The sequence below is a fragment of the Melospiza melodia genome, chromosome 6 (genome assembly GCF_035770615.1).
Source record: "Melospiza melodia melodia isolate bMelMel2 chromosome 6, bMelMel2.pri, whole genome shotgun sequence".
Taxonomy (NCBI): domain Eukaryota; kingdom Metazoa; phylum Chordata; class Aves; order Passeriformes; family Passerellidae; genus Melospiza; species Melospiza melodia.
In genome coordinates, this window is record NC_086199.1 from 72,554,885 (window position 1) to 72,581,820 (window position 26,936).

At 40.0% G+C, this 26,936-nt stretch overlaps 1 protein-coding gene across 3 annotated transcripts; it reads right to left on the bottom strand.

Moving 5' to 3' along the window:
• Positions 1-1,762: 1,762 nt before the first annotated feature.
• On the bottom strand, positions 1,763-25,057 carry PLA2G4F (phospholipase A2 group IVF). Of its 3 annotated transcripts, none has more exons than XM_063159095.1 (20): positions 24,823-25,057; positions 20,382-20,454; positions 18,937-19,073; positions 17,564-17,692; positions 16,111-16,151; positions 15,479-15,521; positions 15,054-15,120; positions 14,591-14,760; positions 12,863-12,976; positions 12,459-12,496; positions 11,409-11,544; positions 10,544-10,680; positions 9,254-9,485; positions 8,596-8,710; positions 7,316-7,453; positions 6,718-6,825; positions 5,632-5,826; positions 5,132-5,298; positions 3,907-4,093; positions 1,763-3,246 (listed from the first exon to the last, which is right to left on the bottom strand). In XM_063159095.1, the coding sequence occupies exons 1-20, from the start codon at positions 24,931-24,933 to the stop codon at positions 3,017-3,019; spliced, it is 2,568 nt and encodes an 855-aa protein (XP_063015165.1). In that variant the 5' UTR covers positions 24,934-25,057; the 3' UTR covers positions 1,763-3,016. The 3 variants fall into 3 exon arrangements, with proteins under 3 accessions (XP_063015165.1, XP_063015167.1, XP_063015168.1); XM_063159097.1 differs by having other exon boundaries at positions 9,254-9,476; positions 24,823-25,056; XM_063159098.1 differs by lacking the exons at positions 15,479-15,521; positions 16,111-16,151.
• Between the last annotated feature and the right edge of the window lie 1,879 nt (positions 25,058-26,936).

Sequence of the window (26,936 nt, forward strand, 5' to 3'; positions counted from 1 at the left end):
AAAACCCTATCAGAACTTCATTCAACAGTACATTTCCTTTTTCCACTGGAAATGTTTCAACCTCCCACACCTCTAGATCTCGTTACCATTTTCAAATCCAAGTCATATCAATATCAACTTATGATTAAACATTGTTTTCTGTGTTTTTCTTCCTTTTGAGGTGTTTAAAGTGCCTCAACTGGCAACTGAACTAATCACAAACATGTGAATAAAGTCTAGCTGGGTGTAATATTTGCCACATCAAAAGCAACAGAGTTAGCAATACTTCTGTCCCAGATTAAGATTTTTAGGTGTGGCTCCAGATAAATTTTTCAGCTACTGGAGTTGATAGATTCCAAAGATTTTGCACTGAACTATAAAAAAGTAAAGTTCAACATAACAACATTGCTTGGCTATGAACAAATTTGGAGATATTGAAGAAGTGGAAAAATTAATTCAACCATTCTATTCCAAGGTACAACACCCTTAAGAAAACACCACCACCTTTTGTTCTGTTTTCCTGCATTTTCCCAGGCAGCTCTTTTTCTAGGACACCAAGACCTTTACTAAAACTCCTGCTCCACAGAACTGGCTTAAACACTCTCAGTAGCAGACCACCAGTGGTTTTCTCTCTCTGCTAAGCCATCACAAGGTTCTGCTCCCTTCTTTGCCCTGGATTTCCTGTTAACCTGCTGCTGCCCTGAGCAACCTAATAAAGAAGAAGATCTTTTACCTTCACAGCATTATGGTGCTTGCATTTTAAGTTTAATTCCTCTTAGAATCACTGCACATACAATAAGACCTGTATTGTATCTGACTGTGTCAGAAGTGACTGGAGATGCTATCAGAAGATCTGCTGCCACACAGAAGTTTGTCTTTAACACTGCAAGGGCGCACAAAAAAGCAGATATTTTCATATGAAGTAATTATTTTCTTATTAGACTATGATATCCCATTAGTTACTTTATGTTGTTCCTTCACTACTTCAGGATTCAAAAATCCACAGCAGGAATTATTATAAAAATCTTCCAGTTTTTTTTTTTTTTAATATAAGAATTAATTTCTGATACAACAGCATCAACCAGTGAACTAACAAAACCTTAGTTGCTAAGAACTTAGCAGAAAAGAAGATTCAGCTAGAGCTTATCAGCTATGTATAACATGGTCATCACCTGCTAAAGAAAAGAAACCCATATTATTGTGAATGCAAAATGATCCTTGTCTGTGGCAATCTAGCAAGCCCACAAAAGGAAGATGACCTTACCTGCAATACCTGTGGATGTGAGTAGATGGTCTTGCAGATGCAGGCAGTGTGCTCTTTTTCCATTGCAATCATAGTTTCCATTGTAATCATAGATCAGATCAGAGGCTGAAGTACCTGGTTAACTCACTTAGTCCAACTTAAAACCAAGAAGTTTTTAGAAACTCTTCTTAAAATTATCCTGCTGTAGGGGCAATTGAAGCAAGGTGCTTGTGATTCCATTGTGAGTCAGTTGAATTCACCAGCACAACTTCCAGCTTTTCGTAAGATAGCAAAACACCACAGTTCTTGACCTTGAAAACTTAGTCACTTTCAATTTCTCAATTGAAAAAGGTTTTCCCCATTTTTAAGATTCTTTAGGAAGTAACTGGTATTATCTTGCTCATCCTCCCCTTGATTAGATGGACTGTAGTAAACAGTAAATACAAGGTTTTCTGTCTTGGCTCAGCCGCTGATTTTCACCCACAAACTATCAACCTAGTTGTCTCTGACAAGTGTACTTAAGAAAAACTGAAGAGCATGTGAGCAAACTAATATTTATTAAAAGAGAAACACATGAAAAAATGTATTAAGAACCAAACTCATCTATAAGCCCTTAGATAATTTCATAAGACAAACCTCCTGTCCTCAGTTTTAAATCCAGAATCCATAGATTCAGCTCAATGTAAAAGCCATAAAACTAACAGTGCTCATTTGCCACTGCATTACATATTTTCCAACTGCATAATTCAGAACTTTTCTCTGGGCTTTATGCAAAGTGAGGCGAATCCCATCCCACAGCACAGCAGCATTTCACATTATTTTATTCATTCACATTCATAAGGTGTGCCTACCTTGACTATTGACGTTTCTAAAATACGTAGACACTAAAAATTCCTTCAACAAAGACCTGGGTAAATTACAAGCTGAAGAGTAGGGAAAAAATATCTATTTCAAACCCTTCAAAGGAGCCTTCCTTCCTCTTACACAGAAAGAGAAAGCTGAGACTTATGGCGTTTTCATCATAGTTTCATCATCTCATGATGACCAAACTATAGGAAGCAGTAACAAAATCCCACAATGTGTTTTTATTGTTAAATATTAAAAAAACATTTATTTCCTTGTTTACCAAACAATTCTTTTACCAAAATAAGATACTCTGCATAGAATTTCTGAGAGACCAAAAGCCATTAAAATCCTTGAGAAGGACAGGAAGGAAATTGAAACCGTGAATGGCAAAATGGGAAGCAGGTAATGACTGTTCAGTCTTGAAAGCACATGGGCATCAGCCATAGAAAGGTGAAAGAAAAAGGAGCCATTTCCTCTCTCAGTGTGTCATTTTCATCTGTGGAGCTCTTCTTTGGATGATGTAACTTGTAAAAGTTCATTAAGGGAGGTTCACAAGCAAGAGATTAAAGAACAGAAGGAAACTGTTCCCTCAAACACCAACACACCTTTGACAAAAAAGAGGCGCATCACTCAGTAGAGGCTGGAAGATTATTCTCCAGAAGCTCAAATGGTTTGTGTAGACCTCTCAAATAACCTGGAATCAGCCACTGTGATTGGAGATACTGAGCTGAGTAATTGCTCATCCACACAAGGAAGCAACATCCATGTTGTACTGTACATTCCTTGAGTTTTCATCAGAGCACATGACCTGGAATGAGTTTTCAGTGTCAGCTGTACTACTCCCTCCCCAGGAAGAGAGTTTCTAGCCATTCACTATCACTATATTATCTTGAACCTCACAGCTTTTGTACACTGCAGCCTCTCTGTATCCTCAGCCTTGGAAACTGCTCATGTATTTGACTTATTGGCGACTTTCTTCAACTTCCTCCTTTGCAGAGCCAAGTTTAGGGTTTTGAGGAGAGTGTCCTTGTTGTTCAGAACATTGTAGCGATTCACTTCCACTAACCTGCTGAAATCATACGGCTCAAAGGTGAAGTTTAGTGTCCGGTAAGGGGAATCGTTTGACTCGATGATAAAGTCACCAAAGGATTTCTCCTCTTCTGACTCACGTTCAACTCCTGCAGCAAGAAAGAAAGAAAAAATAAAACCATAAAAAAAACCCTCTGCTGTGGTAGAATCATTTTGGTGGAATTCAGCTAGGAGAAGATGAGAAGATCAGAGATAATGCTGTTGAAATGTAACTTTTTCCCCCAAAGCTCCTCCTCAGAGATATCTGCTCCTTCCAAAATATTTGTAAGCTGAAGGGGCAAAGTATTCTCTTTCTATTTCCACTTGGCTCCAAAATACAGTGCTAAAACACATTTTCATTGTGATAAATTTTAAGGTTATCTTTTATTATTATGCTCAAAATAAGGAATATAAAGCTCAATTTTCCCCGGACGTGCTGCTCTACACTAAAGTGAAAGACAAACCTCAAGTTCAACATGCCCTAGGAGTACCATGCCCCTTAAATTTAAACACCAGTCTTAAAAGATGAACAGCAAAGTAGTTTACTACAAACACTTTTGTGGAGGAAGGGGTGTTGTGAGCCTCTTCCCTCATCCTGCCCTTCAAAAAACTAGTGGAAACTGATTCTGCCTTAAATGTAAATAACAATTTTAACAATTACAGAGTAGTATTAAGAAGAATCAAAAGAGAAACACTGACCTCACTGAATTTTCCCCATCAGCACACCCAAAGAATTGTTAGAAGAGTGCTTTAAGAGGCAGCTAGTTTACCTGGAGCTTTGTATTTCTGGAAGGTGTCATTCACAAGTGGGAAATGGAGTACAATTGGAGCCCTTGGATTATCATCATCCACAAACATGTAACACTCTTTTGGCTTCTTTTCATCTTCCTCTGTAAATTTGATTTTTGGAAAAGGAATTTCCTGCTCCTCACAATATTTCTGAGTCAGCTCTAGAACCTGTTATCAGAGGAAAAAAGATAATTGCAAGACAACATCAGCAACACTTCTAAAATCATCTAACTGCAATCCTCAAAAGGAAAGAGGTTTTCATTTTAAAAAAAGTGACAGGAACTCAGCTTCAAATCAGCAGAAACAATTTCTCCAGCTGGTAATATAGAAGAATGAAGAGCAGAACTGCAACAAATATCAACAGATTGCAGCTGAAACTTTTTATGCTTTCCTACTCTAAATCTATTCACATTGACTTTTCTGTAGTTAATAATAAACACTTGTATGTACAGAAAATAACTTGTTTGTATGAAGAAAATCACCAATAGCCACTCTTTCTTTAGAAGCACATATCTAAGTGACAATAATCTTATGGGCCAAACAAATAGTCTTATTTTACTTAATCTGTTTAGGCTTCTGAAATTTTTTTAAATCTTCTTACAGTTGTCAACTTTCTATTTTCTCATGACCTTCACAGGAAAAAGCATAGCAAAATAACCTTTGAAATTTCTTTCCATAGGAAGACAGGCCAAGAGAGGTGGGGCTGTTCAGCCTGGAGAAGGGAAGGCACCGGGGAGACCTTGCAACACCTTCCTGTACTACAGGAGGCTTACAGCAAGGAACTGGAGAGTGACTTTTCACAAGGGCATGCAGTGACAGCACAAGGGGGAAACAGCCCTAATGTGAAGGAGGGTAAGTTTAGATTAGATAGTTGGAAGAAACCCTTCACTGTGAAGGTGGTGGGGCACTGGCACAGGTTGCCCAGAGAAGCTGTGGACTCCCCACCCCTGGAAGTGTTCAAGGGGTAGGTAGGAGTTTAAGCAAACTTGTCTGGTGAAAGGTGCCCCTGCCCATGACAGCAGGGTTGAAATGAGATGATCCTTAATGTGCCTTCCAACCCAAACCATTCTGTGATTCCATGAAAGACATAAGGATTTGTTTTCATTTGTTGATTTGCGTTTGTATTCAGCTTCAAGTGATCTGCTGCCACTGAGTATGATTCTGTGCTTTTATGTCCATGTAATAATGCTCAGCTACATCTCTCACCTCAAATGGAGCTTCCCAGGAAAAATTGAATGACAGGATAACATCCACATCCCTCTCTGGCTGAAGTACCAAAGGAAAGGGAGAGTTAATGGAAAAGCCACCATCCACTAAATACAAGTTCTCTTCCATGGGTGTCAGCTGGTTGGGAAATGCATCCAGGTGACTATCTGTAAGACACTCCAAGCAACACAAGTAACTATATAGATTCATTACACATGTATTGGCAGAAGAACAAGACAAAGCTCATATTAGTGTTATAAGAAGAAAAAAGACATTCCAACATGCACTTTGATCTGAGACAGACCAATAAAATCTGATAATCAGCTTGCCTTATATGACAGAACAAATACAGTGGATCAAAATTTTTGCTATGGTGTAAGAAGGGACATATGCCCTGGCTTCAGCAGAACAAAGTCAAGCTCACCAATGTTCTGTGACATTGGGATATTTCATAGTGTGTTAATATTTTTTGATAGTCAGAAACACATAAACTCCTTTACCTCTCCAAGTCACAAATTTCTTGATGTTTACATAATCTTTATGAAGATACAATCCCTTCATGAAGTTGAAGGTCTCCCCACATGTGACCCGGGACATGAAGAAATCCTGAACTATTTGTAACAAGGGGCCCCCAGGTATAACCAAGCGAGTCTTCAGCCGTGCTGGGTCTCGGAAATGGAATCTTTGGCAGTCATCTGCAGAAGTCACAGAAGGATGCAGAACACGCACAAAATGCCAGCTCCAACATTTCAATTAGGCCTTTTTGTACAATATTTAACCAGCTGTCCTAAGGCTGAAGTTGTCCCCTAATAAGGGTATTGTAATGAAATTTAAATGAGATGCACATTGCACAGGTGGGTGATTTACTAGCCCTGTTTAATGGGAAAAGCATTGCTCATAAAACATTGCCTATATTAATTTCAAACCCACACAAAGAAACCTTTGTTACCAAGTGACAACCGCTTCTGCTACATAAGACATCAGTCAACCACACACAGTAGCATTTACAACTACACAAAACAAAAAGGGTTGGGGTGTTCTAGGGGAACCAGGGCTGGAAATGCAGAGAAAAAAAAAAATCTCTTCATCCACTAGTTACTATAAGGCCATAACTATGCACATGAACAAGTCCCAGCCTCTAAAACACTTCACTGTAATGGACAAATGGAGATCAATGAATAAGCACATAACCAGCTTATCCAATACTACAAAAAGCATACCATGGGGGAAAGCCTCTTTTTTTTCCATTTCCAGCTTAGCAAACCAGCTTCTATTCTTCCCTTCTCAGGATTATGATGCCTGCACTTTAATATGTGTTTAAGACAGGTCCCAGAACTAGCCCAAATTTTAGTCAAAGTCAGATACCAATTCTTTTTAAAAGAAGAGGAAGTGTACTAAAGAAACCTTTTCTCTTCACTATAAGAGTGATCAAAGGGAATAACACACATAGAAGAGATCTGTCCCAATTCACTCTTTGTGCTAATCTTGAAAACTACAAACAGCACATTTTTGCATCATATTATTTGTGATCACTACAAAATCAGCCATCTTTTGAAAAACCCAACTATTTTTATGTATGTTCTTACCTACAACTTTGATAACATCTTTGAAAGAATCTAGAAAGCTCAGTCCTCTACCAACCACCTTCAGGCAGATATCATCCAAGCTTGCAGCAAAGGCACTGCCCCACATTCCTGCAGGAAAAATGCAGAAGAATTTAACACTCAAAAGGTTTCTCACAGAACCAAAAGACCTATAATTCACCTGACATTTTTAATGGGAGAGGGCTGTCACTGGATTCCCTACTATTCTAACAGTTGTAATCAAAACCTTGGTGTTAATCAGGTGACAAATCATGATGTTATGATATAATGTGAAAATTTATGAAAATTTTCCCAGAGAAAAGCATGGAAAAGACATTAAGAGAACAGGAAGACTGACAGTAGACAGGCAATTTTTGACAGGCAGCTATAATAGAGTCATCTTGCAGACTCAGGACATCTGAATGCAACACTGTGAAACAACTATGAACCTAAAGCTCTGGAGAAAGACTGACATGTTTCACTTCTTCAAGGTCTTTTGGAAGGGAAAAAAGGCATGGACTTCAGTTCATAAGTCCCCAAAGCAGCAAAGTTCCTTTCCATCTCCTTATATGATAATTTAATCATTATCATAAGTTCACACCTTGTAGAAAACAAATCCTGGGCTCTGGGTGTTTCTGGACAAGCCGTCCCATGAAGAACTCGCTGTCAAAATTCTCTGTTCGAACAAAAGCTCCGTATTTGCGAAATCCAACTTCATAGGGAGTGAACTCACACCATTCTAAGAACAAGCCAACAGGATATTTACTCATCTCAGAGGAAACATAAGTGAAAATATTTATCTGATATCTGCCCACACAGGGGAGACAGAAGGGACTCTCCCCTCACTTTTCACAATCACTAGTGATTTCTCTGCCCCTCTACTCTAGTTTCTATGTACATATTGACAAAAACTCTTGTGAAGGCTTTCATTCCATCTTGACTTTGTTACTACGGAAACAACCTGCATATTTTACTTTTTATTTAAACCATTTTGATGGCTCCCTTTTCCATCCAAATTGAAGCCACATTATTTTTTTCAGCTTTTCCCTGCACTTCAAACCATCTCCCAGGAACTACCACAGTACTGGCTTGAAAACCCAATTTACCCACTGCATCAGACTTCACTGTTTGCTTAGCCAAGTGCCTCCTCATGCTTGAAAGATTCCCACAAAGAGCTGTCCAACTCCTGGGCCTGCATAGATCAACATGACAAAACGTGGCATGCATCTGGAAGCATTATCCAAATCCTTCTTGAGCTCTGGCAGGTTGGATCAAATTGAATTCACTGCCATACACACAACTCCTCAGAATAAAACAAACAAGTTCCCCAGTGGTACACAGGTGGACACAAGCATTTGTGTTCCTGTCTCACTCATCTATCCCCACTTGTTGCATCATATTTAAAGTTTCATTGAAAGATTACTTTTCATGTTTTTACTGTAAGAACTCAGACCACTAAAACATACAATTTTGATGATGCATATTACAAGGTGGCCAATCCATCATTTTACATTAATCCTACACATATTTTTTATCTAAGACTATAAAAGAAAGTGGTTTCCTTATCACCAAGGCCTCTAATTCAGACAGAGGCACATGTATTACAGGAATATTCTCAGCTCCTGAAAATTTCAGGCAGTTTCTAGCAAAACTTGTGGAGTGGCCAACAGTTCTCAATCTCATTTCTCCATTTTAGCCACGAAGTAGACATTTGCTATGAGGATGATAATACTTTGCCAATCGGTTTCCTACTGCCTCTTGTACTACCACCTGCTGCTTGAGCTGTATTTCCTGTTATCAGCTGCTCACTACCCAAGCAACTGGATAGATGAAATAAAGTTATGGACTTCAGCAAGCAAAAATAAATTTCCATGTTCATACCTGCAAAGTCACCACTGCTCATATTGGGTCTCACATTGACAGCTGCATAGATAGGATAAGGGTTCTGGGCCCATTTCACTGCTTCTTGCTGATCAGATAGCTTTGATGGATCTTCCTGGTCACAAGCAAGGAAGGAGGAGCCCACCTAAGTCAGGTAAATTCTGTACCCATAGTTTGATAATTGGTAGCTGTTGCTTAGCATTTCTGATTAACAACACTACTAAGTCAAAGTCCTTTTTCTCCTCCACTGTCCAGGTATATGTTTAGATTTGTCCAAAATATTTCTGCCGGTGTGTATTTAGAATATTTAATGTTAGTAATAAACTAGCTATCCCTCTGATTTTCAATCTCAGTTACACAGAAAATATCGCACAATAACTCCATTTTGCAAAATGAACATCATTTTGCCAGGCTTAACGTGCCCAGTACTGAAGCTGTTATTTTAATAACAGTCATTCCAAATAAAAACTACATTTTTCTGCAACATTGATCCATATGAATTGGAAATTCTTTACTAAGGAAGATACTATATTTATTCCACAGCATTGCCTATACAAAGACGAAGAGTAATTGGTTTCTAGACTCTAAATACATGGGTCAACAGAGTTCCCACTTGAAAGACAAACAGCAGTACACATCCAAACACGAATTCTTTTACCTCTTGTTGTAGGAAATATTCCACAATAAGGCCCCACAAATCTGTAAAGGAAACCTTCCGTCCCATGATCTCCATGGCATTCAGCTCCTGGAAATAGTACTTCAGTCGTTCTGGGGAAAATGCACCTGCTTTGCTGCTGGACACAGTGTCCTGAGCTCTTCTGATTGCATCCTGAAGGTCTTTCTGTGACCAGTCAGGGTCTCGATACAGTGTTGATAAACACCTAAAAATGCTTTTATTAATGACATCAGTAATAAAGACCTTCCTGTAAACAATAATTTTAGCTAGTTGTAATTAGTGCTGCAGCACTTGAGAAGTCTAGCTAAAAGAGTGAAGAATATATAAATAAAAGATCTCTGAACTCTAAATACTGCTGAAAACCCTGACACCGATAGGACATCTTTGTTCTGATTGCTAACCTGCCTGTCCAAAGATGTTCCAAGCATGCTACCCAAGAACCAGCCCATAAACATATGTTAACTCCAGAACAAAACAACCACGATGTGCTGGCTGGTGGCAAGGGTGCAGTGTGCAGCAATAGAGGCCGTGGCCTTTACCAGAAGACAGGTCTGATTGAAGGAGAAGCTAGTTTGGACCATGGACTATCTGTGCAAACAAGATGCCTACATTTGTTTGGAAGTGTCTCTGAATCAGAAGGGGCAGGAGAACTAGGTACAGAGGAGTTAAATTAACACAAAAAGCTTGGAAGGAAGGATTACACTGTCAGGTTGCACAGCTCCTCTACGAGATAATTTCACAAAAACAAGGGATGACTTCACCACAAACTCCAAGAACTGAGTGACTGAGAAACATTCTAGGCACATCTAATATTTCAGCACATTGCTCCAGTCCACCAAAGGGCAGGACAGTGCTATGCCTCTCTTCAGCCTCCATGCCATTTTGGAAGGTGATGGCATGGTGGCCTGCACGGACGTGTTCCCAGTGACTTGCACCACCTCAGTTATCTTCTCAGCAAGAGTAGGGAAATGAGGAAGGTTTTTAAGTCAGTGCTCTGAGTTACTTCACAGCAGTCTTATTCATATAAAACATTCTAATATTTAACTGCCACACTTGCACAAGCAGCAGATTCATAATTTTAGCCAGCAGCTGTATGGGTTGGACATGATACTGGATGTCTTAGACTGTTCAGGATCCCCAGCCGAACTCACAGGTGAAAACTGGTAAAATCCTTGATTTGCTGTCTGCCAACAAATGTAATTTTGGCCTTATTTTGCATCAATGCTACCATTTCACCTCCAAGCTTCTGAATCAAAACTGCATGTGGCTTACCAGGTGGAGCCAGAAATCCCACAGAGGTACATTGCAGCATCCAGAAGGCCCAGCTGCTGCAGCCCAGCAAGGCTGCCATAGAAGGAAGTCAGTGCTCTCATCCCACCTCCAGAGCCCAGCACTGCCACAACTGGAACCTGCAAACAGCACGCCCAGGAGTCAAAACCACAGGCTTATGATGGCCATAAATTACAGAACTAACCCCATTTCGGTCTCGTTTGAACAAAAAAAATAGAACATAAAAAATAGAGATAAAAATTCTAATAGAGATATAAACTCTAACAAAAATAGATATAAACCTTCATTTATATCTACATTACAAGTAATTTTGGGTTTGATTTCAAGCTGAACTTTTTTCTCTATTTTGTAATTGAAATATTTTGCTTACTATAAAGCATAGCACAGTCATCTTAGGAACAGTCACTTACCAAAATTGTTAGGTATATTATCACACATTTACTTTCTTACAATACACATGTAACAGGCAATTAGTCTTGTAACAGCAACCAAATACCACTAAGCAAGGCATGAGTATATGTAGATGTAACTTTCCTCAAATAAACAATTAAAATCAATTCCTGTAGTGTTATTTTCATTTTAAACATCCTGAAACAAAATTTCTCATCACAATTCCAAGCCCAAAGCAAAGCACATACATGCTGAAACTTCAACATCTGTGCTCCAAAATACACATACCTCCTCAAAATTTAAGAAATATAAAAACATTTAGACTTCAGAACTGAAATGTACTGTCTCACACCATAGTGAATGCAAACCGTGTTTCAAACAAGGATTCCTACATTGCCTAATTATCAACCAAGCCTAAAGAATATCACCAATCTCACTACAGGACTGTGCTCAATACCTCATCTTTTGGAGGGGATTCTTTTAAACAAAGAGTCTTCCTCAGTGCCTCAGAAACTACTTTCTTCCTTTTGTCCAAAAATTCTCTCTCCTCTTTACAGAGATCAAAACCCAGACGTATATCAAGATCCCAAGTGCTGAAACAGAGGGAAAAAAACCTTGAAATTTTGGAGGATTTGTAATCAGTATGGAAATGCAATTTTTTGCGAACACAGAATCTAGGTGCAGGTCTGAACTGGATCAGATGAAATTTTAGTGTATACATCAGCTATTTTGTACAACAACCTTTTGGAATTAAAAATTAAATTCTCCATATTGTATTTCTCATTTAATGTTTAAATTCGAAGCTCCTGTCAAACAGTACACAGATTAGGCTTCAGGAATTTCACAAAGGAAGAAAAGATTCTTGTAAGTGAAGAAGATTGTAAGAGGAGCAACTGACATCACTGCATCAATGTGAACATGAAATGAGGGAAAGAGGGATTTTAAAAGAGAAGATTCTGAACTTAAGAGGCAGGAGGAGGCAGCTGAATACGAATGAACTTGTTAGGAAGCTGTAAAACAGGAGTAGGATCTTCGACTGATGACTGGATACCAAATGACCCTATCAACTTACAAGCCAAATTCTTGGTTTTCTGGGTTTTTTTTCCCTTTTTACTCCTTTCTTGCAGCCTTCACCTATTTTATAGTTCAAGCTGTTCACACACTTATGTCCTTTCCTATCTCTCATTACATCACTTCATATTCTGGTATACCTGTGCATGACAAAACTACCTAATATTTACATCAATAGCTATCGTACATTTAAGTATTAGGAACACAAAATTTGTACATGTGTCAGCAGGATTGACACCTGTCCAATAGATACTATTGCAAAGTAAAGAGTCCCAGCCTTCCAAAAATTATCAAAAAAACCTACCAAATATATTTTTGTTTAATCTATCCCAAGAGATCAATGGAGTGAACAGAGCTCCCCAGAACAGCAAGGAGAGTCACTCAGTTCCTTTACATGAGAATAAAGGCCTTTCCTGATTTTCAAGTTCCCACTCACCTCTCTTCGGTTTTCAAACTCATATCCAAACTTTTTCCCTGTCAAAAGAGAGAACACATCTTGAAGTTGACCGTAATTACACAGGTGGAACTACAAAATAGAAGTTAGGAATTATTTCTTCTCCAAGTGTCTTGCCTTTTTCTTCCTCCTGATACTTTTCTTCCACACCCTGAAAAGACTTTTTTCTTCAGAAAGTGATGAACTTTAGACTTCATTTTGCAAGACCCAACCATGAAAACACATTAGGAAGAATTGCACTGAGTAATCTCATTCCTGCATTCTAAGACATCCAAGAAAACTCCTGAGATTCAATCACATGTTGCCTAACTTTCCAAACACCTGGAGGCAATGGAGGAAAAGGTTATCTCATGCATGTTAAAGCAAGAGCAAAACATTGACATTACCTCTCCTAGAGAAATGATTCTATCAACTTTTTCTCCAATAGGAAGAGAATTAACTGGTACAGTCCCCAGTCCCAGAACTGTCGTGTGCTTTTCAATATCAGGGTTCACGCCATCCTAATAAAAGCAAAATCTTATGTGAGATAGAAAAAAGTTTAAAAAATTATGACTTTCATACATTGAAACAGCAAACAATTCTTAATACCATTATAGCTAAATATTTACCAAATTTCTAAGGCTTTTAAAGGGCATTCTGCTTTCTCCTTTTTTTTTTCTTTCACTCAAATAGGTTCTTTTTTGTGGTTGTTTGGTTTAGTTTTGGGGATGTTCTGTTTATTGTTATTGGGGTTTTTTTTAATATACCTGTCTGCCATAATTAAAAAAAATTCAAGTACAAAATTTCCCCCACAAATAGTTTTGTGCTGGCATGTGTCACAAAACCCACAAACTTGCATTTCCATCTTCCAAGCAAGATTTGGAAAAGATACCGAAAAAGGCAGCAGCATTACACATACATCAAAAATACCACAAAATAAGAAATAAGAAATAAGGCAGTTTGTCATTTTAAAAGCAGAGCAAATTAAAGCTTGCCAGGAAATATTTGGGTTTTCCGCCATGTAGCAAATGGCAAGATCTCATAATGCAGAGCTGTGTGCAGATTGCTAAATGCAAAGAGCCATATAAAAAAACCCTCATATCAGAGGGTCCCAAAAGCCTACAGAGAGCCTCCACGTGGGCTGGAGCCCACACACCAACCACAGGGCTCAGTACCCAGGAGGAGACCTAGGCTGTCACCCTTCTCACACCAAGAGCTGAAGTCAGGCCAGGAACCACCCACAGACTCCACAGGTGTCCTCTGATCAGTAACTGCTGTCCTGAGACCAATGTCCCTCTAAATTCACTGTCCCCTTCCTAACAGGGGCAAATAACATGCATTTAGGTACAGGGCAAGCAACACTACAATGTTCCTGGCACTCTCCCACATCTGATGAGAGAGAAGAGGGCAGACTGAAGACTTTCGTGGTCCACGCCACTTGTTGAAGGAGTATGTTCTCCTAGCTAACAGAACTGGTTGGCAGAGGTTTACCACCTGGGGCAATCTCCACTGTTGACCTCTACAGTGTTTTTTCTTGCCTGCCTCTGAGTTTCTGACCACTCAAGCCCAGGTGTCTCTGTTCAGCTCATGTTTGCTGCCTAACAGACCCCCAGGCAAAGCTGCTCTTCCATATCCTTCTTTGTGTCCTCTTCTCCACAGCTGCCTCTACAGTAGTTAAGATCATCATTTGCAATCACACTACACAATTGCTCATTGGGATAAAAAGCATCATGGAATAAAGAGTTTCTTTGCTCTCATTTTTGGAGAATGAATATTCAGTCACTACCTGGAGAAAGTGCAAAGTAAAAGACAAAGTAAATAAACCTCAGCAAGCGGCATCTGATCTACAAATTTCTAATAGAAAAGAGTCCCTATCTCAACAGGTGAAAGTAAAGATGTCTACATGTAGCAAGCACGTGCAGAGAAACATTTTCCTAATCCTTGAGTTTGAACAGATGTTAAATCTTTGGGGAGCATAGACTCTTAAGGTAATTTCAGCTCCTTACACAACACCAAAGATCCAATGCACAGTCTGACATTTTTAAAACAAACAAAAAAAAGCACGAGTGTGTAAAAAATAACAATCGAGAAAAACTTATCTCTGTAAGCTTTAAGGAATGAGCATGGATGCTTACCTGTAGGACAGATATGGTTTGCTGCAGCTCCACTTGCAATTCTGAACACATTTCTTTATCCACATGAAAGACAAATGAGGTTCCACCATCCTTCTCATTGTCTGGTGTCCAAGGAATAGACAACTGCTTTTGATATGCCCCTGGGACAGACACCTTGACCTCACAGCCTCCTGTGCATTACAAAAAAGAGTTTAGACCACAGGGGCCATTTGTTGAAAATCAAGTGCTTATTAAATGCAGCTGAGACTGTAAGTACACAGGAAAAGGCTCTATTGTGGTACCCAGTAGAAAATACCCAATCTTACTAATTACTGAAAATAAAAGCAAAATTTACTTTAAAAGCCAAATTTGTAGTCAGTAAATTAAAATGCACTGTATAGACAGAGATTCAAATCTCCCCTCTCTCTCAAGGAACAAATATGTTGAATAGTAGTCCTGACGTAAACCCTGCAGACAGCCCTACCTTGCTGTTTTTCTTTTGCATTTTCCTCTTTGTTGACAGTGCCTTGAAGACACAAGCAAGGATGAACCTGTGAAAAAAAGAAACCAGCTCTGGTCACACAATTTTTAGCTCACTTCTTTGTTTGAAATTTAATTCATCTACTATATTAGTTGTAGGTTTACAGCTGCAAACTGCCAAAAAAAAACCCCATCAGGCATTGTTTTGTAATTTCAAATAAAGCAGCTTTCTCTAAGTTGGCATCAAGTTTAAAAATTGAGGAAGATTTTTAAATCAACAAATGAAAAAGAGAGAAGCAGATCTTGGAGAGAATAGGAGCTAGTTGGAAGTAGGACTGTAATACTCAAAAATCCTTCTCCTCTTTCTGCCAAAAACTTATCTTCAGGAGTAAATCACAACATAGATGATTCTGGCTTCCATGTACTCACCACAAGGACTCCGTTGGTCAACACTGCTGTAGGGGCATCTGAGCTGTGAAAGCAAGAGGTTTATCGCAAATGACAGCTGGTTTTAATTTTGCCTCATCCTACTTTACAAACCAATTGGCTGAATAAACAGTGGGATGAAAAGGTCCTCAGTGTGGGAGATCCAGGGGAACAGCAAGTATATTTCCCTTCACAAAATAATGGGGGATTGGAAAAATTGAAAAAAAAATTGCCTGCAAATATAAGCATGTGCTATAGGATCTCCACATCCCAGTTATTCTGATAACCTAGAGAAAAGCTGAACTTAGATAGACTACTAGAGAGATAAAGTATATATTTGTGTATTTTGCAAGGTTAACTGAAAACTTTCCAATCCCAAATAACTAATCCAGAAAGTGTTCACTTACATCCCATGAAGTCCAGCAAAATCTTATTTCTTTTTTACCCCAAAAAATTTTGGTGACTGGAGTAATTAAGGATAATTTTGGTCAGCCATTAGTGAATCAACTCAATTCCCACAGAGAACTATAAAGTACTATCCTTTCTTGTGAGCAAGACTATCCCCACACAGAAAAAAACCCCTAACAACATATCTGCAGAGCACAAGTGCAATCAGCTCTTCAAGTAAGACTCACCATTTCTCCAAGAAAAACTCTACATCCAGCTCTTCCTTAGCCTTTGAAAATAAAATTGGATATTGGTGACCCTTGATCCTGAATATATAATTAAGGATATTTTTCCAAGAGATTAAGCTTTACTCATAATTCAGTAACCACTGAATTATGGCCTGGACCAGCCTTGAAATCAACACACTCACCATCCTCCCAATAATCTCAAAATCCCCCCATCCACGAGCCATTGAAGCTGCCACTAAATATTTCCTGACCCAAGCAGCTGCTTCTGCCCTTGTCTTGTTCTCTAGCATAGTAACATATTTTAACTTCCTGTTAAAATAGCTGGGTTTGTTCCTTTTATAAAAGCTCTAGCTAAACTTTGAAACGGCTAAATGTAGCCTTTAGCCTTTAAATTCTCCTCTTCTGCTGGACATGCCCTATGTGACCAGACATATCTACATTTGAAGATAGACGTGCACAGAAGCGAGAGGTGCCTCTCAGATCCATTACTCTGCTAATGAGAGAAAAAAGCCTCCTCTGGCTCAAGAACCACTGCAACATCATCTCTGCAAACAGCTTCTACATGGGGCTTTGGGCTTCTTCCCATCTCTTGTTTCAGCAGCTTGCACTCTTAGCTCCTTGCTGTCTTTGTCCTCTACAGACTTGGTTCTAGCCAAAGTCTTTTCTCCTCCCATAGCATATAGCAAATATCTGATACCACACCTGACAGTTTTTCAAGTAACAAACTAGAAGCTGTTTTGGGTAATTTTCTTTGCTGAAGTTGAAATTTCCAGTCTCTTAATTACAGACCAAGATGACTTAAGCATTCAGGAAATGGATAGAGCTGCTGGGAGCAATGGAATTATTAAGCCTCTTTCCATGATCACAAATGATTTGGAGTGCCTCTGGCACTGCCCAACACCTCCCTGTGAACTGCACACTAGTTAGTCTGCTTCTGACCACACCAACAGCACTGAAGCCCAATTTCTCAAGAAAACACATCATTAGCTCACCTTTAATCCAGAACTATTGTAGCAATGTGTTTGTGGCATTACAAAATAGATCAGTCTGTTGATGGGGCTTTTACCCACGTAAAACAGGCTGTCTTGTGAGTCCATGAACAGGTGAATAGGGCTTGAGAGCAGCTGATCACCAATACCATCTACATGAAGCAGAGGTTAAATGTACTGAACATAATCCAGGGCAAATAAGCATCTCTTATGCTTTTGACTTATCAGATATAGAGGTAACCTTTGCAGCAATAAACTTGTTTTTTTTTCAAACAGACGATGACAAACTAAATAAGACAGTCCCCACAAAGATTACTTACTGCAAATGCCTTTCACTTTAAAATCAGTTTATCTTCCTCTAAGCCTCATGAAAAACAGTTACAACATTCTGGCTTCTCCCAGCCAGATGAATGAGGGACAGGCGCTGCCAGGTCTGTGCAGGAGGAGCTGGGCCAGGGCCTCACCTCAGGGTCCAGGCTGAAGGTTTGCAGCAGGGGCTCCCCCGGCCTCACGCCCCCCACGTCAAAGACAACAGAGGTGAGCTCATCACTGACGAGGACATCTTTATCATAGAGGGTCAGCTCCAGAATGTTCTAAAAGCAGAAAGAAAAAACGGCCTAGGATGAAGGGGCAGAAACACTGACAGACCTGGGTAGCTGTATACAATGGACACTTTGCGCATTAATCAATACCCTTTCCCCAATCCTAAGGAAAATTCAGTATTTTCAGCAGGGCTTACAGCATAAAAAATTAAGCAGAAAACTCTCCTAATGGACACCTTTTGGCTAAAGCATTTTCTCAGCTTCCCACCCAGAGGGAGGCCCCAGGTGAACTCATGTGGCAGTACTCTCCACCAGCTCCAGGCACAGATTTGCCCAAGGTAGCAACACCAATTTCCACTCTTTCATGATGATTTAGTCCAGGATGTTATAGGGATCAATCTCTTCCTGCTCAGCACTGTGTCAGAGATGGTAAATTCAAGAGAAACTGAAATAGATACAGTGAGGACATGTGGCACCCAGAAGTTCTCAAGGAGACAAGACTGAACGTGGAGTGTTGCTGGCAATCTCCAGCAGTAACCAGGCTGAGGTCTCATGAGCCTGGAGGGAAAGAAAAAGATCCCACACCCCAAAGTTTAGCTTTCAATTTTCTTACCAGCCTAGTCAATTACCATTCCACATTGGTCACCAACCATTGTGGAAAAGCGAGGGGGATAGTTTCTTGCAATAGACATCTTATTCCAAAGCCAGGGATGTTATTCAAAGCAATAGTGACCCACTAAAACTGATTTTTTAAAGTACAGTTTCCTTCCCTCTGCCATTAGTGTCTGCTTTGTGAGTGAATGCTGACAATCTGAAGACTTTGTTAAATATTGTATTAGGTCCTACACAGGTATTAGATGCATAGTCTCTACCCAAGAGTTTGAATTTGGTTTTCTCAATCATCGGAACTGATGGCAAAACTTGACTGAATGAACTACATAGCAGTGAGCAGAAATTTAGTTCCTGTGAAAGAAGAAGCAAACATCAAATAGAAACTTGCTTAATCAAGGAATTTCCTTGAATTCCACCAGGTAGTGCCATAACTTCCCTTTCCTGAGATGTATCACAAGGATGTTTATGGAAAATTCCAGCAGCAATTTACTTAGAACAGTTAACCACAGTAGTTTGCATCACTGGACATGCATGGCACAGCTTTTTGTACCACTGAAGACAACTGTCACCTTACAAGCAACACTAGTTTTGAGGGTAATAAAGAACCCTTGATTTTGAATGGAGTATCAAAATCAAGCAGAAAAATACAAGCAGTCCAACCCAGGGCCACACAGTGCCCTTACCTTGACAGCGCTGTGGATCCGATACTGGAAAGTCTCATTCCATTCTGGGTTCTCAGAGTTGTCAACAACCTGAGTCCGGGAGACACTGGGAGATGCCGTGGGCAGCTTTAGCTCCACATAGCAGTCTGCCTTGGACACTGCAGCGCAGAGCGAGAGACGGGCACCAGAAAAGCTTTATTCAAACACACTCTTTCCCGTGAGCTCTTCATTTGCTGGATCTCATTGCATCATAGAAAAGTGCAAATTTAGGGCTGGACTTCTAAAGCAAAAGCCTTTAATGAAGTAAATGCCTTTAAACGGGAGCAAATTGAATATTACGTACCTTTTTTCTGGTTCATCAAAATGATAAAGGCCTTAATAAAAAAGACTAGTATTTAAAATGAGGAAGATCAACTTTAAAAAAAGATTACTGCTGATACCAGGGCTATTGCCTCCTCTCCTATCCCTGGGCATCACTGAAAGAGCTTAAACCTACCAAAGTCCAGGGAGACAACATCTACTACTGCTGTACCCTTGTTTAGCCAGGCAAGGAGCTGGGCTGTTTCCATTCCCTGAAAACAAATTATTGTCTCAGAGCCCTTCTTTCTTTGATTTAGGACCCCTTCAACAATGCAAGTATGGGGACCATTCTTCACTCCAGCTGAATAGACAGGCCATAGAAAAGAACTCTTCACAACATTATTCCAGCCCTCAGCCTCTCAGGAGGCTTTTCTGTTCCCTGAACAGCTATTCTGCATTCCAGGTAGTTCAATGCTGAATGTCAGATATAAACTTAAGGTGGACTATCTTACTTGATCTAATCTGAAGTAATTTAATATAAATGAGTTTTAAAGATCCAAAGGCCCCAAATGGCCTAGAGATCTTTACACAGGTGTGTAAATAGGAGGGAATATATACCATGCTATCAAAACCAGGAACAGATAAAAAGCAGTTTATCTGGGAATCAGCCAACCCTCTGCTTCCTTTAAAGTCTGCAATGACAAATGGCAGGTACATGAAATAAAGTACTACTACAACTGAGAAAATAAACCTTTGGATGCTAGAATTAACGACTTGTGCTTCCAGTTTCAGGAAGACTGTTCAGCAGGAGCAAGGGTGAAACTTGCCATACCCAGAAGGCTGAATCCAGAGAAAGGAATACAGAATGGGCCACAATAGAACAGGAAAAGGAGTAGGGAAGCAAAACCTTACCAGGACTTATGTGATCTTGTTCTGCAAAGTAAGAACAGCTGCAGCTGCTTAATCTGCAGACTGGCCTCACAAAAAGCTTTTGAAATTCAGATAATACACTTAATATTATATATATAATGCTTTGCATGAGAAGCTTTTTTTGAGACATAAAGGCAATGAAGTATGTTAAGAGGCTCCCTTAACAATGCTCTCTGTGCTAGAGGTATGCACCAAGGAACCAACATGTTTTCCTAATGCCTTGGGTAAATACTTACACACATCTGTACCCTTGATGTTTCTGGCTCGGAGGACTTTTACTGTCAGGTTGTAGTAAGGATGCTTTTCCCACTGAAAAGAGAGAAACAAGCTCAGCTTTTAGCTCAGTTGCCATGCCTGCTCTGTAACCACACAAGTATTAGACCAGAGAAATGGATCAGAAGTAGCCAGCCCAAAATGAGCTATTAATGAATCAGTTTGGGAACACACACAGCACTTGCAGTGTCCTGGAGGACAACTAAAGGTGCCCAGAAGGAAACTCAATTCCCTTTTGGCAATGTCCTAGGGTAACTCCTCACAGACTTCAGCAAGTAAGCCCCTTATTTAGGGATTCCTCCATTTATAGATCAGTTTTTAATTGCTTTGTTAGTACATTCTTGCTGTGTGAGAAACAGGTGCTAAAGCTGCTCAAACACATCCATGACAGCTCGTTCCAGAAAAGTGGCCAAGGGCACATGAATGCTTGAGGAAAAGCAGACATGGCAAGAATCTTAAGAGCAGGGTCTAAAGTCATAAAAGGCACATGCTGTTTACAATGAGAAAAAAAAACCCAAAATGCTTGCCAAAACATTTAATGGCAGTTTGAGTTAGAAAAGACAAAACTTAAAATCATTTTCATTCTGGACTGTTATCAGCATTCTAAACATGCACGTCACCTTACCAGCACAGACAAAATGTAATCCTCATTCTTGAAAGCTTCTGAGAGACTATTTTTGGAAAGTAATATTAGTACTTAAATGCCAGGGTGTGAAGTGGGGAAAAAAAAGTGTGACTGGATCCTAAAATATCATGAAGGAGAAGTGGGGGGAGGGCAGGGGACAAGAGAAAACAGCTTGAGGTGATTTAGTACAGAGACTACTTAGACAGAAGTAATTGTGTAAGGCTCAGGAACAGAATGGGATATTGCCTCATTTTCATCAGTTATGACACAATCCTGGCCAGCAAAGAACTTTTCCTATTCTTAAATCCCATTTTCAAAATGCTTTTCACAAATGGTCGTTACTTCACGTTCACAATTTTCAACAAGGTTGGCTTGAGACCAGAGTTTAATTTTAGATACGCTAAGTATTCACTTACAAATAAATTCAACAAGATCTTCACTTACAACAAAATACTGCAGACTGACAAATAAGGCACTGGAAGAGGCTGCCCAGAGAACCTGTGACTGGCCATTCCTGTCCTGGAAGTGTTCAAGGCCAGGCAGGAGCTTTGAGAAACCTGGTCTAGTGGAAGGCGTCCCTGCCCATGACAGGGGGGTTGCAACAAGACTTTAAGGTCCCTTCCAACCCAAACCATTCTTCGATTTTATGATTCTTGAAATATTATATCAAAATGTAGGGCCTACATATCACTGAGTGGGATCTCACAGAAACCAGTGAATCCTGAACTGTTAAAATCTTGTTGAATGTTCCTTATCTGATAGATTATACTAAGTTTGTTAAGCAGTCACATTCTTGGGGAGTCTTCCTTATTTTTCATCTTTTGGAGATACTTGCCAGCTTTTGCAAAACAGGGTTTGAACACAATAAATCCAAAGCATACAGAGTATACCAAACATTTTTGTGTTAAGCAAGCACCGTCCATCCTGACCAACAAGCAAAGAGCAAAAACTACAAGTCACCTAAGATTTCTTGCATGCAGGTACTAAAATAAATTTGTGCAAATAAACTTCAGTTATACTGTTACTAATCTTAGAGACTTACTTGCAGAAATCATTTGTTGAAGATATTAATTCCTTTATTTGTTTCTGTAAACAAGACGCCTTCACAGTGAATTTCACCATGACTTCCACACTTCAGATGCTAGTTTCTTTCATCTTTAAACCTCTCCTAATCACCTTTCTTTTATTCAATTCCTGACATTAGTTTCTCAGGCAAAGGCTGACCACCTTTCTACTTCATCAAGTTGGGGAATAGATTACAGATAGAAATTCAAGATCGTGTCTTGTTATTCTCACCAACTTCCTAATGTTCCTGCAACTCTTCTGTTTGTTGAGACACAAAGCTACATAATCATACCCTCATGGCTGTGAAAGCAATCTTCATTCACATAAATCAGACACTATCAGAGCAAGTGCAGAGTACCATGAAGATAGCCTAGCCTTCTTTTATTGCACACCATCTGTCAAAAATGTACTTGCATGCTCAAAAGAACGTCCTTTCCAAAGGTCTCTAACACTTTCAATTTCCAGTCAGTCATTACACAGCTAAGGATACATTTTCCACATCCAGTTTATAATTTAAGGGCATACAACTCAACAGAAATGTCACTGTGCTCCCAAGCCTATGTGATCATGTATGCCATAACCTCCTCATATGCCTTTTTTCTTATCTTTTAGCAAAGGCACAGCAAGGTCATAGCATGCTGCCACGTGAGTTTGCAGAGTAATAAAGCATGGGAGTATCAGATATGCCTTATCTGAATGATCAGGGAAAAGGCTGGCAAGAAATCCATATGGGAAATGAACAACAAATAGTGATGATATGGCACCATACCAATGTATGTGACTGGCAGAAGCAACTAACTTCTGCTTTGCATAATGATTTTTCAGAATCACTGCTTATCCAGAGCTCAGGAATACACCTGAAGCAAAAAAAAAAAAAAAAAAAAACCAAAAAAAAAAACTAAAACAAAACAAAAAAAAAAAAAAAAAAACCCACAAAAAAAAAACCCACCAAAAAAAAAAAAAACCACCACCTTTAAATCCTAAAATAAGGGTACAAGGCTGAATTTTCACATACTCAACTTCGCAAAACTGTCTGTACCTTTCATCTAAACTGAAGATGCTGATGCAGCTGGAAGTGACTGTAGAACAAGTAATCCCAGCTAAGGGACCCAGCAATCTTTACTTTCATGTAGTCCAGGATACCTGCCTTTAAACAGCGGGCAGTGAGTGCTGGGATCCACACCCACAGGTCTCAGTGAGGGCAGAGGACTCACCATAACCCTGCCAGAATGATTACAAAAATGCTGTCATAGCAAATTGAAACACAGCTTCTAACACATATTTTGTGTTCTAAGATATACTTTGTGTTCCATTGGGAAAATTAGGCAGCTCAAATAAATGCTCAGTTTATCAACGGAGCAGTTTCTCCCCACCTTGCTCCTCCTCCCAAAGAAACGCTGCTGCACATCATTCCCTTCCTTGTGGCCAAAGCGTCACAAGTCTGCTTTTAAACCCCAAAGCAAATCCCTGCCTTTCCTGGGCACCCCTTGCACTGTCCCTCCTCCCTCAGGAGACTCACAGAGCCAGCCCTTAGAGTCAGGCTCTCCTGGCAGGCAGGATTTATGGTCAGCCATGACATGAGCAGCGCCAGCAGCTCAGTAACGCAACTGCAGTGGCAAACACCAAGTTCACTGTCAGTTTATTGTTGTTTTTAGAAATGAATCTAAGGCTAAACTCTGGAAAATTAAAGCAGTCTGATCATGTTAAATTTACCTACAATAGTCTGATCACGATACATTTACCTACAAAGCCAAAAGGGTGATCTGCTGCCCCACCCCTTGCTCAACTGCTATCAGTTAGTCAATACTAAAATCTCTCCCTACAGCCTTAAAATTTTGTTAAGTAATGTTAATTTTTTTTTAATTTAAATAGCAAGTGCCTGAGGGAAAAGATATTCAGTGGTTTAACTGAGGTTTACATGAGCCTCTTCTAACCTGATCTCCCAAGTACTAAACAACAACATCAAAAAGTCAACAAGTTTATTTCTTTCACACAGCAAGCAGAAGTGCAGAAAGCTGTACAAGCAGCAAGTTGTCTTGTGACAATGGTCATCTCAATTTTAATTGTATACTGAGGGGCTGGTGTGATAGGATACGACAAGGGTGATCAGCTTATAGATTAAATCTCCAGTCAAAAGCTCCTTCATAAACATTTAGCTTAATTCAAAATTGCAGTTATTAGCTTGACCCTCTTATACAATGAAATTATTTCACTCCACTTAAAGGACAAACGCCTCAAAACCACTTTATCTGTTGTGGTTGCACTGCATTATGAGCAGGAGCTGAAGCCATGATTAGTCTTTGTCTACCTGAGACCATTAATCCTTGTAAGGTAAGATAGAAAGCAGAACAGAAGGCAACTGTAGTCAAGGTTATTTTGCAAGAAAACACATAAGCATGATTTCGTCTCCACTGATGAAAAGTGCAATATTCTGGACTCCCCCCAAAAAAGTACTTGACATCAGCTCAATTCTGCTCCCCAAAACCTAAGGAAACACAGATCTGCTCTGGATTTCCTCAGGCAGGCCCTGAATTTAATAAAAACCCGAAATCTCCATTAACATGATCATTAAGAGAAAAGCGTGGGTAGCGATAAATTTTTCGTTCCTGCAGAAGCGCAGGGCAGGTCTTCCACACATGCAGCAACAGGAAGTCCCTCCTGAGCACATCAGCCAAGGAATGCCATCTCAGATCCAGCACCACGCTTTCTCTTACCCGCCACTGATAGAAGCCAGTGTCCCTCCTCTCCTTCCTTTGGAAAAGCACTGCCGCCAGAAAAGGCAGCACTCTGGGTGGAAACGGGCCCCGAAGCACCTCATGGAACATGGGGAAAATGTCCTGCTGTCTCTGCAGAAAATCTGGCAGGGAAGCCCAGAGCAAGGCGAGCCCAGGACGCCCGGCTGCGAAGCGCTGTTCGCCGCGGACTCATCCGAAGTTTTGCGCAGGACTGGGCTGTGCTCCAGCTGTGAGAGGTGGAGGTGTGGCCCACACTTGCCAAACAAGCCAGCTCAAAACCTCGCTGGCAGGATTTTCCAATGTTGCTACAGGATAAGGGCACAAAGCAGCACCAAACAGGGAAGCCCTGGGCAGGAGGAAGCACCACTTGGTGATCCAGACACGACACCTAAACCCCAATCCAGATTGTCTTTGAGAGTCCCAGCAACCTGATGTGCAACTATCGCCATTTCAAATCCTTTTCAGAGCTTCAGCACAACCTACCTGTATTTTTAAACAGAAAAATTTTCCCATCTTACAAGCCTGAAGTAAAGCAAAATTTGTCACTGACTGTAGCTGTTCAGAGCAGTTTCAGGGAGGCCAGAGTGGAGACACCACAGTTTGGTCTGCCATAAATGCTTCAGAGAATATCAACTCCCCACCACATCTCTCCTCTCTGAGCAACCTGCAGAAGTCTCCCCTTTTTCTTCATTTCCATGTAATACAGTCTTAATTCTTCCACCAAATGTTCTCAAAAAACTTTACAAGAGACAGGACAGATTTTTTTAAGAGTCTATCGCACTTGAAAAAATAACTGAATAGTGAAGGAAATAGTTTGCTAAAAAGGAGATAGCTTATTAGCAGCTGCTGACAGTTGTCTTGCTGGAGCATTTTATCAAAGAGCTCAAATTCATAAACTGGAACTGCAGACCAAGTACCAAACTTTAGAGATACAATAATTAAAAGTGGCAGAAAATGTATGAAAGCCAGTAATGCAGCATGTCATTAGCTCCATGCAAACATGAGAATGTGTCACATTCTCAGCAAGGTCCCATTCATTAATCATTTCCTGTCATTAGCACCAGTCACCAGGCTAGAATTTGAGAAAATTAATAAAAGCACAAGCACTGACATTTCAAACGTAAACAAGTCAGCACTAGGTGGGAGCCATCGTGGTGAATTCACAGAATGAAGAGTCAACACACAGGCCAAAAGCAAACATAATGCCATTGTGAAACAGCCAGCAACTACCCTAAAGCCCTTGTGTCCTACTAAATGTGACAGTGGGCTGGAAAAGCTATTCCTTTGCTTTTCTACTCACCACTGCACTGACGGTGAAGGACTGAAGCACCACCCCAAGGATGGAAGGCTGAGAGCTGAGGCTGTTCAGACTGGATAAGAGAAGGCTCCAGGGATTCCTCATAGAAGCCTTACAGTATTTAAAGTGGGCTTTTGAAGAAAGAGAGTGTTTTTGCACTACACATAGTGATAGAACAAGGGAGGATGGTTTTAAAGAGGGTAGAATTCGATTGGATATTAGGAAAAAACTCTTCACTTAGAAGATGGTAAGGCACTGGAACAGGTTGCCTAGAGCAGTTGTGGATGCCTCATCCCTAGAAATGTCAAATGCCAGGTTGGGGTCCTGGAGAGTTGAATTTAAAGTATCTTTAGGGTTCCTTTCAACCCAAATCATTCTATGACTATCACATTAGGTTTTATTTATCTTCAAAAGGATTGTAGAACCATAAGTGTACTTTTTCTTTTACATTTAATCTAATGCAGTTTGACTAGAACCTACAAGAAAGTTGAGGTGACCTCACAGTACAGCACCATGGAGAAATCACATTTATTCTAGTTTATTACAGGCAGTGGATAAACCCTCTGCTTTGTCCTGAGTGCCCAATTGCACATAAATTCAGTTTACCTGTCTTCTGACACTCTTTCCTCTTCCAATGAAATCTCACTCAGCACAGGGATCTCACTTTTACAGAATTTCTCTTGAATCTCTCAAGGAAAAATGAAAGCTCTTTAGAACATATGCTTGAGAATTGTTTCATAGTCAACAACAGATCACCTATTAGCAGTGTCTGTGTGCAGTTTCAGCCATCCTCAGA